Source organism: Heterodontus francisci, chromosome 25 (assembly GCF_036365525.1).
Source record: "Heterodontus francisci isolate sHetFra1 chromosome 25, sHetFra1.hap1, whole genome shotgun sequence".
NCBI lineage: Eukaryota > Metazoa > Chordata > Chondrichthyes > Heterodontiformes > Heterodontidae > Heterodontus > Heterodontus francisci.
In genome coordinates, this window is record NC_090395.1 from 72,253,730 (window position 1) to 72,268,253 (window position 14,524).

The following is a 14,524-nucleotide window of genomic DNA, read 5'->3' on the forward strand; positions in this document are numbered from 1 at the left end:
GCTTGCTGTGCACAAATGGATTGCCATGTTTCCTAGATTATAACAATGACTATGCTTCAAAAATACTTCATTGGCTGTAAAGCACTTTGGGATCTCCTAAGATCATGAAAGGCACCATAGAAATTGAAGTTTTTTTGTTTTTTTTCTGTGAATAACTACACTTGAGCAGTGTTCTATTCTTTGTAAGTGGAACCCACACACACACAAAATAATTGTCGTTGGTTCTGCGTCGGGATACGCCATGGGAAAAAACATTGTAAGTGTTCCATCAATGTTGTTTTGATCAACATTTGCCGTTTCATCGCTACTTAAACAGCTCTGAGCAGGAGAGAGAGAGAGAGAAAGAGAGCACGCGTTTTACGAGGGGTCAGGTAGCGGGCTGCTCTCCTAAATGAGCTAAAGTTAGAGCATGTCTTTATGCCGAGTTGTGTAAACAGTAATAACAGATGTAAATATTTCCACAGGCGAACTGGTGAAAAGTCAAACAGAAATAATTCAGGGAGTAACTGGTTGCATGGTTCTGCACAGCCCCAGTCAGTATCTGTGAAGGTAACGGAATCGCAGACACCAACCCCCCCCCCACTTCCGCTTTATAGGGCCGTTCTGCTTTGTAACCAAAGAGTGAGCTGCCATTAAAACTTGGCATAATGCAGGATCAAGAATGATCGAATCGAGGTGTTTAAAATGGTCAAGGGATTTGACAGCGTAGATAGAGAGAAACGTATTTCTGATTGGGGAACCCAGATGAAGGGGATATAATTTTAAAAATAGATCTAGGCCATTCAGGAGAGAAATCAGGAAACACTTTTTCACACAAAGGATAGTAGAAATGGAACTCACTGCCCTAAATGGCTGTGAATTCTGGAGATTAATTGGAGTTTTCAAGACTGAGATCGACAGATTTTGTTAGGGAAGGGTATGAAGAGATATGCAGCAAAGGCATGTAACATTTTGCAATCCTCATTCTAGTTTCAAATTCCTCCATGGTCTTGCCCCTCCCTATCTCTGCAACCTCCTCCAGCCCCACAAACCTCCGAGATCTCTGCACTCCTCCAATTCTGACCGCTTGCTCATCTACTATTGGCAGCGGAGCTTTAAGCTGTCTGGACCCTAATTTCTTACATTCCTTCACTAAACCTGTCCGCATGGCCACCTCTCTCCTCCCTTACTAAGCCTCCTTATAACCTACCTCTTTCCTGTCTTAATGGGCAGGATTTTCCCGCAGGTTTTGGGACCCCGACGTCAGGACCAAATGGGGACTGAGGGACCTATTTACCTGGAGGCGGCCTCCTAAATGACTTCTTCCACGCTCACCATCCTAATAAGGATGGCGTGGGTTTGGCGGCGGAGAAAATCGGGTGGGATGGTGGCGGCGGTTGGGTGTGTGGGTGGGTGGGTGACGGGGGGGGGTGGTGACGGGGGGGGAGGTGGGGTGTTCCTGCCACCCATTCCACCTCCGCCAAAATTTAGTCTGGGGAAGGAAGGCCGATGAACGGCCTTCCCACTCCCCCCTCCGCCCCCACCCCGGCAATTGAGGCCCTTAACTGGGCAATTAACCCCCGCGGTGGGTTTGCAACTGCCGGCCTCTGATTGGCCGGCAGCTCTCCAAGGGCAGGACATTCGGTGACAGGGTCCTTGATCCTGTGGAAGGCCCGTCGCTGTTGGCGCTAGATTCGGTGGGCCTTCTGGAGAAGAGCCGACGCGGGGATCTCAGCGTCACTTTTTCCGGACGTCAAGACCCCTACCACCAGAATAAAACTCACCCCCTCCCCGCCCCATGTCTGGCTCTGTTGTAGATTCATTGATAGAGATTGATCGCTGTGATTAGTCATAAACTTATTGTATCAAATTGATAGGGTAGATGCTGGGAGGATGTTTCCCCTGACTGGGGAATCTAGAACACAGGATCACAGTCTCAGGATAAGGGGGTCAATGATTTAGGTCTGAGATGAAGAGAAACTTCTTCACTCAAAGGGAAGTTATGCTGAACCTTTATAAACCTCTGGTTAGGCCACAACTAGAATATTGCACCCAGTTCTGGTCACCACACTTTAGGTAGGATGTGAGGGTCTTTGAGAGGGTGCAGAGGGGATTTACCAGAATGGTTCCAGGGATGAGGAATTTAAGAACCATAGACCCATAGCAAAGATTACGGCACAGAAGGAGGCCATTCAGCCCGTCATGTCCGTGCCAGCCAGAAAAAAACTAGCCGCCCAATCCAATCCCACCTTCCAGCACTTGGTCCGTAGCCTTGCAGGTTACAGCACTTCATGTGCATGTCCAGGTACCTTTTAAAAGAATTGACGGTTTCTGCCTCCACCACCGATCCTGGCAGTGAATTCCAGATACCCACCACCCTCTGGGTGAAAAGGTTTCCCTCATGTCCCCTCGAATCCTTCGACCAATCACCTTAAATCTGTGCCCATTGGTAACTGACCTCTCTGCAGGTCCTTCCTGTCTACTCTATCTAGGTCCCTCATAACTTTGTATACCTCAATTAAGTCACCCCTCAGCCTCCTCTGTGCTAAGGAAAACAACCCTAGTCTATCCAATCTTTCCTCATAGCTGCAACTTTCGAGCCCTGGCAACATTCTTGTAAATCTCCTCTGTACTCTCTCCAGAGCAATTGTGTCTTTTCTATAAGGTGGTGACCAGAACTGTACACAATACTCCAACTGTGGTCTAACCAACATTTTATACAGTTAAGCTACAAGGTGAGATTGGAGAAGTTGGGGTTGTTCTTGGAGCAAAGGAGATTGAGGGGAGATTTGATCAAGATGTACAGGATACTGACAGGTTTGGATAAGGTAGACAAAGAACATATGTTTCTATTAGCTGCTGGTACAAGGACAAGGGGACACAGATTGAAGGTTTTGGGAAAGAGATGCAGGGAGGATGTGAGGAAGAACTTTTTTTATGCAATGTGGTAATGACCTGGAACTTTCTGCCTACAAGGGTGGTGGAAGCAGAGATGATGAATGATTTCAAAAGGAAATTGGATGGACATTTGAAGGAAATAAACTTGCAGGGCAACAGGGATAGAGTGGGGAAATGGGACTGATTAGATTGGTCTACAGGGAGCCGGCATGGGCTCGATGGGCCGAATAACCTCCTTCTGTGCTGTTATGATTCTATTATTCTGTGACTCTATGACTCAAAGGCTTGTAAACCTTTGGAATTCTCATCCACAGAGATCTGTAGATACTCAGTCATTGAGTATATTCAAGTCAGAGATCAATAGGTTTTTGGTTACGAAGGGAATCACGAGATATAGGGATAGTGTGGGAAGATGTAGCTGAGTCACCCATGATCTTATTGAATGGTGGAGCAGGCTCGAGGAATGAATGTCCCACTCCTGCTCCTATTTCTTATGTTCTTATTATGAACTGAAAAACAGATAAAGCTGGAAATTACGCAGCAGACCAGTCAGTATCTGAAAGAGGAAGGTCAGTTAATTGTTATTGGGTAAGGCTTTATCACAAAGTCGAAGTCATCCAAAACTCTGCTCTCCACATCCTAACTTGCACCAAGTCCCGTTCACCCAGCACCCTCCTGTGCTCACTGTCCTACATTGGCTCCTGGTTAAGCAATGCCTTGATTTTAAAGTTCTCATCTTTGTTTGCAAACCCCTCCATTACCTCACCCTTCCCTATCTCTGTAAACTCCTCCAACCCTACAACCCTCCGAGATCTCTGCACTTCTCTAATTCCAGCCTCTTGAGCATCCCTGATTTTAATTGCTTCACCATTGGCGCTGTACCTTCAGCACCTGGGCCCTAAGCTCTTGAATAAAAGCAAAATACTGCGGATGCTGGAAATCTGAAATAAAAACAAGAAATGCTGGAACCACTCAGCAGGTCTGGCAGCATCTGTGGAAAGAGAAGCTGAGTTAACGTTTCGGGTCAGTGACCCTTCATCGGAACTGACAAATATTAGAAAAGTCACAGGTTATAAGCAAGTGAGGTGGGGGTGGGGCAAGAGATAACAAAGGAGGTCTAGATTGGACCAGGCCACATAGCTGACCAAAAGGTTACGGAGCAAAGGCAAACAATACCCTTGTTTAAGAAGGGTAGCAGGGATAATCCAGGTAATTATAGACCGGTGAGCCTGACGTCAGTGGTAGGGAAGCTGCTGGAGAAGATACTGAGGGATAGGATCTATTCCCATTTGGAAGAAAATGGGCTTATCAGTGATAGGCAACATGGTTTTGTGCAGGGAAGGTCATGTCTTACCAACTTAATAGAATTCTTTGAGGAAGTGACAAAGTTGATTGATGAGGGAAGGGCTGTAGATGTCGTATACATGGACTTCAGTAAGGCGTTTGATAAGGTTCCCCATGGTAGGCTGATGGAGAAAGTGAAGGCGCATGGGGGCCAAGGTGTACTAGCCAGATGGATAAAGAACTGGCTGGGCAACAGGAGACAGAGAGTAGCAGTGGAAGGGAGTTTCTCAAAATGGAGACGGGTGACCAGTGGTGTTCCACAGGGATCCGTGCTGGGACCACTGTTGTTTGTGATATACATAAATGATTTGGAGGAAAGTATAGGTGGTCTGATTAGCAAGTTTGCAGACGACACTAAGATTGGTGGAGTGGCAGATAGTGAAGGGGACTGTCAGAGAATACAGCAGAATATAGATAGACTGGAGAGTTGGGCAGAGAAATGGCAGATGGAGTTCAATCAGAGCAAATGCGAGGTGATGCATTTTGGAAGATCCAATTCAAGAGTGAACTATACAATAAATGGAAAAGTCCTGGGGAAAATTGATGTACAGAGAGATTTGGGTGTTCAGGTCCATTGTTCCCTGAAGGTGGCAACGCAGGTCAATAGAGTGGTCAAGAAGGCATACGGCATGCTTTCCTTCATCGGACGGGGTATTGAGTACAAGAGTTGGCAGGTCATGTTACAGTTGTATAGGACTTTGGTTCGGCCACATTTGGAATACTGCGTGCAGTTCTGGTCGCCACATTACCAAAATGATGTGGATGCTTTGGAGAGGGTGCAGAGGAGGTTCACCAGGATGTTGCCTGGTATGGAGGGTGCTAGCTATGAAGAGAGGTTGAGTAGATTAGGATTATTTTCATTAGAAAGACGGAGGTTGAGGGGGGACCTGATTGAGGTGTACAACATCATGAGAGGTATAGACAGGGTGGATAGCAAGAAGCTTTTTCCCAGAGTGGGGGATTCAATTACAAGGGGACACGAGTTCAAAGTGAAAGGGGAAAAGTTTAGGGGGGATATGCGTGGAAAGCTCTTTACGCAGAGGGTGGTGGGTGCCTGGAACGCATTGCCAGTGGAGGTGGTAGACACGGGCACAATAGCATCTTTTAAGATGTATCTAGACAGATACATGAATGGGCAGGAAGTAAAGAGATACAGACCATTAGAAAATAGGCGACAGGTTTAGATAGAGGATTTGGATCGGCGTAGGCTTGGAGGGCCGAAGGGCCTGTTCCTGTGCTGTAATTTTCTTTGTTCTTTGTTCTTTGTTCTTTATATGTTCATGGTGTGTTGAAAGACAAAGCATTAGTACAGATTAGGTGTAAATACACTGAATATTGAACAGCAGCAAGTGCAAACCTGAAAAAAAACAGTGGGTAGGCAAACTGAACAAACTAATATGAAATGAAATAAATGCAAAAAAAAAGGATTGTAAAAAATGTAAAAAAGAATGTAAAAAAAAGGAAGAAAAAATAACTAAAAATGAAAGTAAAATGGGGGGCTGTCATGCTCTGAAATTATTGAACTCAATGTTCAGTCCAGCAGGCTGTAGTGTGCCTAATCGGTAGATGAGATGCTGTTCCTCGAGCTTGCGTTGATGTTCACTGGAACACTGCAGCAATCCCAGGACAGAGATGTGAGCATGAGAGCAGGGGGGAGTGTTGAAATGGCAAGCAACCGGAAGCTCAGGGTCCTGCTTGCGGACTGAGCGGAGATGTTCCGCAAAGTGGTCACCCAGTCTGCGCTTGGTCTCCCCAATGTCGAGGAGACCACACTGTGAGCAGCGAATACAGTATACTACATTGAAAGAAGTACAAGTAAATCGCTGCTTCACCTGAAAGGAGTGTTTGGGGCCTGGGATAGTGAGGAGAGAGGAGGTAAATGGGCAGGTATTACACCTCCTGCTATTGCAGGGGAAGGTGCCCTGGGATGGGGACGAGGTAGTGGGGGTAATGGAGGAGTGGACCAGGGTGTCGCGGAGGGAACGATCCCTTCGGAATGCTGACGGGGAAGGGAGGGGAAGATGCGACTGGTAGTGGCATCACGCTGGAGGTGGCGAAAATGGCAGAGGATGATCATTTGGATATGGAGGCTGGTGGGGTGAAAAGTGAGGACAAGGGGAACCCTATCACGGTTCTGGGAGGGAGGGGAAGGGGTGAGGGTAGAGGTGCGGGGAATGGGTCGGACACAGTTGAGGGCCCTGTCAACCACAGTGGGGGGAAATCCTCGGTTGAGGAAAAAGGAGGTCATATCAGAAGCACCGTCATGGAAGGTAGCATCATCAGAGCAGAAGCGTCGGAGACGGAGAAACTGGGAGAATGGAATGGAGTCCTTACAGGAGGTAGGGTGTGAAGAAGTGTAGTCGAGGTAGCTGTGGGAGTCGGTGGGCTTATAATGGATATTAGTAGACAACCTATCCCCAGAGATGGAGACAGAGAAGTCGAGGAAGGGAAGGGAAGTGTCAGAGATGGACCATGTGAAGGTGAGAGAAGGGTGGAAATTGGAAGCAAAGTTGATAAAGTTTTCTAGTTCGGGGCGGGAGCAGGAAACGGCACCGATACAGTCATCAATGTACCGGAAAAAGAGTTGGGGGAGGGGGCCTGAGTAGGACTGGAACAAAGAATGCTTGACATATCCCACAAAAAGACAGGCATAACTAGGACCCTAAGCTCTTGAACTCCCTCCATCAACATCTCCGCCTCTCTACCTCTCCTTTCTCATTTAAGATGCTCCTTAAAAGCTACCGCTTTGGCTCACCTGTCCTAATAAACCTTGGGCTGGATTTTACCAGCCCCCCCGACGTCAGGGGTCATGGCAGGGGTGCCCGGAAAATACTTTGGGGAGAGGCCAGCCACCGGCCTCGACGCCCGGAAGGCCCTGCCCCATTTTACTGGTGGCGGAGGGGCCTCATGGTGGCCCCCCCGTCACTTGGCAACAGAAACTGAATTCAAATATTTAAATAAATGTGAATCACTGAATAATTGCTCATCTTTCCACGACGGCCGTCCCACGCCAATATTCCGGCCGGTTGCCGGACGTCCCGTGTCTTCACAGTTCCGTTTGGAGATCCGAGGCAGAACACTGGTGGGGAGGGGGATGAAGTGGAGTTTTCAGGTCGGTGGGAGGAGCGGGGGAAACTCTTACTATTGGCTGAGGGGATGGTAGGAAGGGGTTGAAGGGCAACGTTAATAAAGTTTGGAGGGGGAAGTTTGGGATAGGGAGAAAAGTTTTTTTGTGGAGGAGAGGCCAATAAACAAATTGTTTAGTCATGGTGGCGGGGGGGGGGGGGGGAGGGGGAGGTGATGGGAGAGGGCCTTCGAACCTTTATTAAATTTTTAAATGTAACTGCAACATCCATTTCTCTTTAAAAATTGATATCACCTGTAAGGGCTTGAATCACTTTAAAGATGGCTCTAGCACCTGCGCAGTGGCACCAGATGCCATTGTCAGGGACAGAGCACCTGCCTCTCTACGCCATCGGGGGCGCGCGTTGCGCCCCCTCCATGTAAATGATGTCTTGTGTCATATTTTGCTTTATAATAGCCGTGGGACGTTTTATTACGTTCAAGGTGCTATAAATACAAGTTGTTGTATTGTTACTGTCCTGTTATACCAGGAACACAGGATAACCCCTTGGTTCACTGATTAATAGAGAAAGGGAGAGCAGAAGACAGGAAAAGGACAATTTTGCAATATTGTTAACTGACCCATGGAACTATGGATAAAGTGTGAGTTGGCAACTATAGGACAGGATCAGAGCAAATGGGAGGAAGTTAGAGTATAGAAACAGACGAGGATAAGATAGGTGCAGCCTGAGAGTGAAGCTGGGTGAAATGACAGCGTTAGCAAAGAGCAGGGATGGATGGAATGTGATGTGAAATCAGGGCGTGACACCATGTCCACTGGTGAGTGAGGGACTCCCACAGATTTATTGCTATTTATGCTTCCATGTTAGCAGTTAGTTGCCTTCAATAAATTATGTACATGCAACTTGACACCCTTCACAAGAAAATTAATAGTAAAAGACTGTGTGTGGGAAAAATGGAATGGAAATAAATTTGTCTGATGCGTCAGTGTTTGCGTTGGTTAAAAAAATTAATTCTACTAAATCTTCTTATTCAGGGATTTGCCTGTGGTTCCAATCTGTTCGCTGGCCAACATATCCTCCCACGTAAACAACACCTCGATTTTAAATTTCTCATCTTGTTTGCAAACCTCTCCGTGGCTTCACTCTTCCCTATCTCTGTAATCTCCTCCAGCCCTACAACCCTCCGAGATATCTGCACTCCTCCAATTCTGGCCCCTTGAGCATCCCCAATTTTAATCGCTCACCATTGGTGATGGAGCCTTCAGCTATCAAGGCTCTAAGCTCTGGAATTTCCTTCCTAAGCCTCTCCGCCTCGTTACATCTCTCTCCTCTTTCAGACGCTTGTTAAAATCTACATCTTTGACCAAACGTTTGGTCATTATTTATTTATTTTTTTAATTTAGAGATACAGCATTAAAACAGGCCCTTCGGCCCACCGAGTCTGTGCCGACCAACAACCACCCATTTATACTAACCCTACACTAACCCCATATTCTCTACCACATCCCCACTATTCTCCTACCACCTACCTACACTAGGGGCAGTTTACAATGGCCAATCTACCTATCAACCTGCAAGTCTTTTGGCTGTGGGAGGAAACCGGAGCACCCGGAGGAAACCCACACAGACACAGGGAGAACTTGCAAACTCCACACAGGCAGTACCCAGAATCGAACCCGGGTCTCTGGAGCTGTGAGGCTGCGGTGCTAACCACTGCGCCACTGTGCCGCCCAGTTCATCTGTCCTACTTAAGTGTCTTGGTGTCAAATTTTGTTTGGCAATGCATCTATGTTAAAGTCGCCATATAAATGCAAGTTGCTATTGTTGTTTCACTGTTTCTAAGCTGCAAGATCTTAACAGTACAAACCAGGCACACCTGAATCACTCTGCACAGCCATAATTGCGATCTGTGTATTCGAAGCTCTGTGCACCAGCTTCTGAGCAGTGGTTCATTTTTCATGGTTTCAGAGCACAAATGAGATGATGGGATGTTTAACGAAATAGTACAAGTCAAGTTTAAATGGGTCTAAAGGACGGCGCTCCTGCCTCAGGTCTCACTCCTCTTCCTTTACATCACTTAAGGTAAGGGGCAGGAGGTTTAGAGGAGAATTGAGGAAAAAGAAATTTCACCCAGAGGGTGGTTGGAATCTGGGACACACTGCCTGAAGGGCTGATAGAGGCAGGAACCCTCACAACATTTAAGAAGTATTTAGATGAGCACTTGAAACGCCATAGCATGCAAGGCTATGGGCCAAGTGCTGGAAAATGGGATTAGAATAAATAGGTGCTTGATGGCTGGCACGGACACGATGGGCCGAAGGGCCTGTTTCTGTGCTGTATAACTCTATGACTCTAATTCTATGACTTCAAATGAACCCGTTCCCTCCGACCCACTCCCCAAATTGTGCAACACAGCTGTGGTCATTCTAAAGGTAAAAGTGCTTCATGTCACCAAGCTCTATAGAGTAACTGATCGATCATAGTGTCAATTTCCTTAATCCAGGCCAAAACAGTCCACTCGACTAGTAGCCCATCCATTGGTGTGAATATCCACTCCCTCCATCACCAGTGCACCCTGGCTGCAATCTATACCATCTGCGGATGCACTGCAGTAACACACCAAGGCTTCTTGGACAGCGTATCCCAAACCTGTGACCTCTACCACCCAGAAGGACAAGAGTAACAGGCTTATGGGAACACCATCACCAGCAAGAACCCCCCAGGTCACACACCATCCTGACTTGGACATATATCATTATCCCTTCATCTTCACTGGGTCAAAATTCTGGAACAGCCTACTGAATAAAATTGTGGAAGCATCTTAGGAACACTCGGAGCAGGAGAAGGATGTTCATCTCCTTGCGCCTGTTCCGCCATTCGATTATCTTCATCTCCATTAATGGAAAACTGATGGGACTAAAGGCTGACAAGTCCCCTGGATCTGATAACCTGTATCCTAGGGTCTTAAAAGAAGTATCTGCAGAGATAATGGATGCATTGGTTGTAAACTTCCAAAATTCCCTAGACTATGGAAAGCAGATTGGAAAACCACAAATGTAACACTTCTATTTAAGAAGGGGGGAGGGGCAACAGAAAGCAGGAAGTGATAGGCCAGTTAGCCTAATAGCTGTCATTGGGAAAATGCTAGAATCTATTAGTATGCAAATAGTCGCAGAACATTTAGAAAATCATAATGCAATCAGCCAGAGTCGACATGGTTTATTGAAAGGGAAATTGTGTTTGACAAATTTCTTAGAGTTCTTTGAGCTGTAACAAGCAGGGTGGATAGAGGGGAACCAGTAGATGTAGTATATTTGGATTTCCAAAAAGCATTTGATAAGATGCCACATAAAAGGTTACTACACAAGGTAAGAGCTCATGGTGTAGGGGGTAATATATTAGTATGGATAGTCAGCTGGCTAACTAACAGGAACAGAGAATCAGGATAAATAGGGCATTTTCGGGTTGGCAAACTGTAACTAGTGGAGTGCCACAAAGGTCAGTGCCGGGGCTTCATTTATTTATGATCTGTAATAATGACTTGGATGAAGGGGCCGAGTGTATTGTAGATAAATTTATGGATGACACAAAGATAGATAGGAAAGCAAGTTGTGAGGACACAAAGTGTTTGCAAAGAGATATAGATAGGTTAAGTGAATGGGTAAAAATTTGGCAGATAATGTGGGAAAATGTGAGGTTGTCCACTTTGGCAGAAAGAACGGAAAAGCAGAATATTATTTAAATGGAGAGGGACTGCAGAATGCTGCAGTGCAAAGGGATCTGGGTGTCCCTTCCATGAATCACAAAAAGCTAACATGCAGGTACAGCAAGCAATCAGGAAGGCAAATGAAATGTTGGCCTTTATTGCAAGGGGGATGGAGTATAAAAGTAGGGAAGTCCTGCTACAACTGTGCAGGGCATTGGTGAGACTGCACCTAGAGTACTGTGTACAGTTTAGGTCTCCTTACTTAAGGAGGGATATACTTGCATTGCAAGCAGTTCAGAGAAGGTTCACTAGGCTGATTCCTGGGATGAAGGGGTTGTCTTATGAGGAAAGGTTGAGCCTTTACTCATTGGAACTTAGAAGAATGAGAGGTGATCTTATTGAAACATATAAGATTCTGATAGGGCTTGATAGGGTGGATGTTGACAGGCTGTTTCCCCTCACAGGGGAATCTAGAACCGGGGGCACAGTTTCAAAATAAGGGGTCTCCCATTTAAGATGGAGATGAGGAGGAATTTCTTCTCTCAGAGGGTCGTTAATCTTTGGAATTCTGTACCCCAGAGAGCAGTGGAGGCTGAGTCATTGAATATATTCAAGGCTGAGCTAGACAGATTTCTGATCTCCAAGGGAGTCAAGGGTTATGGGCGGCAGGCAAGAAAGTGGAGTTAAGGCCACAGTTAGATCAGCCATGATCATTAAATGACGGAGCAGATTTGAGGGGCCGAATGGCCTACTCCTGCTCCTATTTCTTCCTTTGGGGCGGCACAGTGGCACAGTGGTTAGCACCGCAGCCTCACAGCTCCAGCGACCTGGGTTCAATTCTGGGTACTGCCTGTGTGGAGTTTGCAAGTTCTCCCTGTGTCTGCGTGGGTTTCCTCCGGGTGCTCCGGTTTCCTCCCACATGCCAAAGACTTGCTGGTTGATAGGTTAATTGGCCATTATAAATTGCCCCTAGTATAGGTAGGTGGTAGGGAAATATAGGGAAGGTGGGCATGTGGAAGGAATATGGGATTAGTGTAGGATTAGTATAAATGGGTGGTTGACGGTGGGCACAGACTCGGTGGGTCGAAGGGCCTGTTTCAGTGCTGTATCTCTAAACTAAACTTCTGTTCTTGTGTTCCACACCATTTTCCTACCTTTGTTTCATATCCTTGATTCTATCAATATCAATTTTGAAAGTTCAAATTGTTCCTCACAATTCACAGCCTTTGGGGGAACGTCGTTCAGATTTCCACTATCCTTCATGTGAAAAAGTGCTTGCTGATTTCACTCCTGAAGAGCCTGCCTGTAATTTTAAGATTGTGTCCCCCTGTTCTTCATTTCCCCATCAGCGTAAATAGATTCTCCGTATCTATCCTATCAGATCCTTTTAAAAATTTTAAACACCTCAACAAGATCACCACAGGGACTGCAGCAGTTTGTGAAAAACTCCCACCACCAGCATTTCAAAGGCAACTACAGATGGGTGCTACCTGACAGCTTTGCCAGCGATGCCACATCTGTGAGTGAATAAAGTAAAGGAAACTGGGACTGATTGTTCCTCACTCATGTTATACAGGGGGGAAAGAGCAAAAGAGCCCTGTTTCTAACCCTGTCACACTCTGTTTCCTCCTGTCCCCTCAGGTAGCCGAGAGGCTGCTTTCGTCTATGCGATTTCCTCTGCTGGGGTTGTGTATGCTATTACGCGAGCCTGCAGCCAGGGCGACCTGAACACCTGCAGTTGTGATCCACGCAAGAGGGGCAAAGCCCGGGACCTGAGAGGGGAGTTCGACTGGGGAGGCTGCAGTGACAACATCAACTACGGAATCAAGTTCTCCAAAGCCTTTGTGGATGCTAAGGAGAAGAAGGAAAAAGATGCCAGGGCACTGATGAACCTCCACAACAACCGGTGTGGCAGAACGGTGAGTAGATGGTGGACCTTTCGAATGGAGCCTTGCAATGACAGTCAGATCTTGTTTACAACAAGTTCTCATTAAGACTGAGCTGCAATGTTACATATAAATCCACATACAAAACAGAACTGGCGCCCATCCAACGAGTCCAGTGCTCGAGTGAGTGTTCTGGAAATTTCTAAGATGTAAACCATACAGTGAAGGCCTGTTTCCTTTTTCAAAGATAATTCTCTTTTCCATTAATTTCTGTGTTTTGTAATATATGTGTTAGCTATTGATGGAAAAGCAATTATTGAAGTAATATGATGAATAATTGATGGAACACAACAATTATGAAGAAAATGCATTCATTATTGAGGAAAAGTCATTAACTACTGATATAAAACTATCAATTATTAAGAGTAATTTATCAGTTATTGATATAAGGCCTGAATTATTGATATAAAGGCAGTAATTATTGATGTGAAGGTATTAATTATTCAGAGTAAAATTTTAACTATTGATATAAAGGTATTAATTATTGAAGATTATTAGTTAGTGAAATAAAATCATTAGTAATTGTTTTAAAAGTGTCAGTTATCAATGGAAAATGAATTATTGGAATAATAACATGTATAGTTGATTGAAACAACTAATTGCAAATAAATGCATTAGTTATCAAGGAAAAGATATTAGCGATTGAAATAAAGGTATTAATTATTAAGACTAATTTATTACTTATTGATATCAAGGCATTTATTATTGACATGAACACATTAATTGAGTATTGCTGAAAATAGAGACATGTTGTCGAAGCTTTTCCTCTTGCACTCATCAAGACAATCTGAAAGAATAACAACGCAAGGGAAAACAACAACTTTATATTGTATGAGAAGAGAGTGCTGATTGGTTGGCAAGTGAACTCTGATTGGTAGATGTGTTGCCATGGAGAATGTACCAGTTTACAGTGACTGACAGTTAACTGCCAAGCTTTGTTTGAAATTTGTCAACCAATCAACACTCTCTTCTCATACAGAATATAGTTGTTGCTTTCCCTTACATTGGTATTCTAGCAGATTGTCCTGATGAATGCAAGATGAAAAACTTCGACAACATGTCTTTATTTTGAGCAATACTCAAGTTCTGTACTACCAAACGATTATTTAACACATTAATTATTGAGGGAACGATGCTAACGATGCGGCACAGTGGCGCAGTGGTTAGCACCGCAGCCTCACAGCTCCAGCGACCCGGGTTCAATTCTGGGTACTGCCTGTGCGGAGTTTGTAAGTTCTCCCTGTGTTTGCGTGGGTTTCCTCCGGGTGCTCCGGTTTCCTCCCACATGCCAAAGACTTGCAGGTTGATAGGTAAATTGGCCTTTAGCAATTGCCCCTAGTGTAGGTAGGTGGTCGGGAAATATAGGGACAGGTGGGGATGTGGTAGGAATATGGGATTAGTGTAGGATTAGTATAAATGGGTGGTTGATGGTCGGCACAGACACGGTGGGCCGAAGGGCCTGTTTCAGTGCTGTATCTCTAAACTAAACTAACTATTGATGTAAAGGTTTTAAATATTTTAAATTATAGTTGTTGATATAAAGTTATTAGTTATTGATTTAAAGG

At 45.3% G+C, this 14,524-nt stretch overlaps 1 protein-coding gene across 1 annotated transcript in view; it reads left to right on the top strand.

Moving 5' to 3' along the window:
- wnt2bb (wingless-type MMTV integration site family, member 2Bb) overlaps positions 1-14,524 on the top strand; it is a 56,383-nt gene that overhangs the window by 20,403 nt on the left and 21,456 nt on the right. The window contains exon 3 of the mRNA XM_068057490.1: positions 12,655-12,932. Coding sequence (XP_067913591.1) covers positions 12,655-12,932 — 278 coding nt within the window. The remainder of the gene's footprint in view (positions 1-12,654; positions 12,933-14,524) is intronic.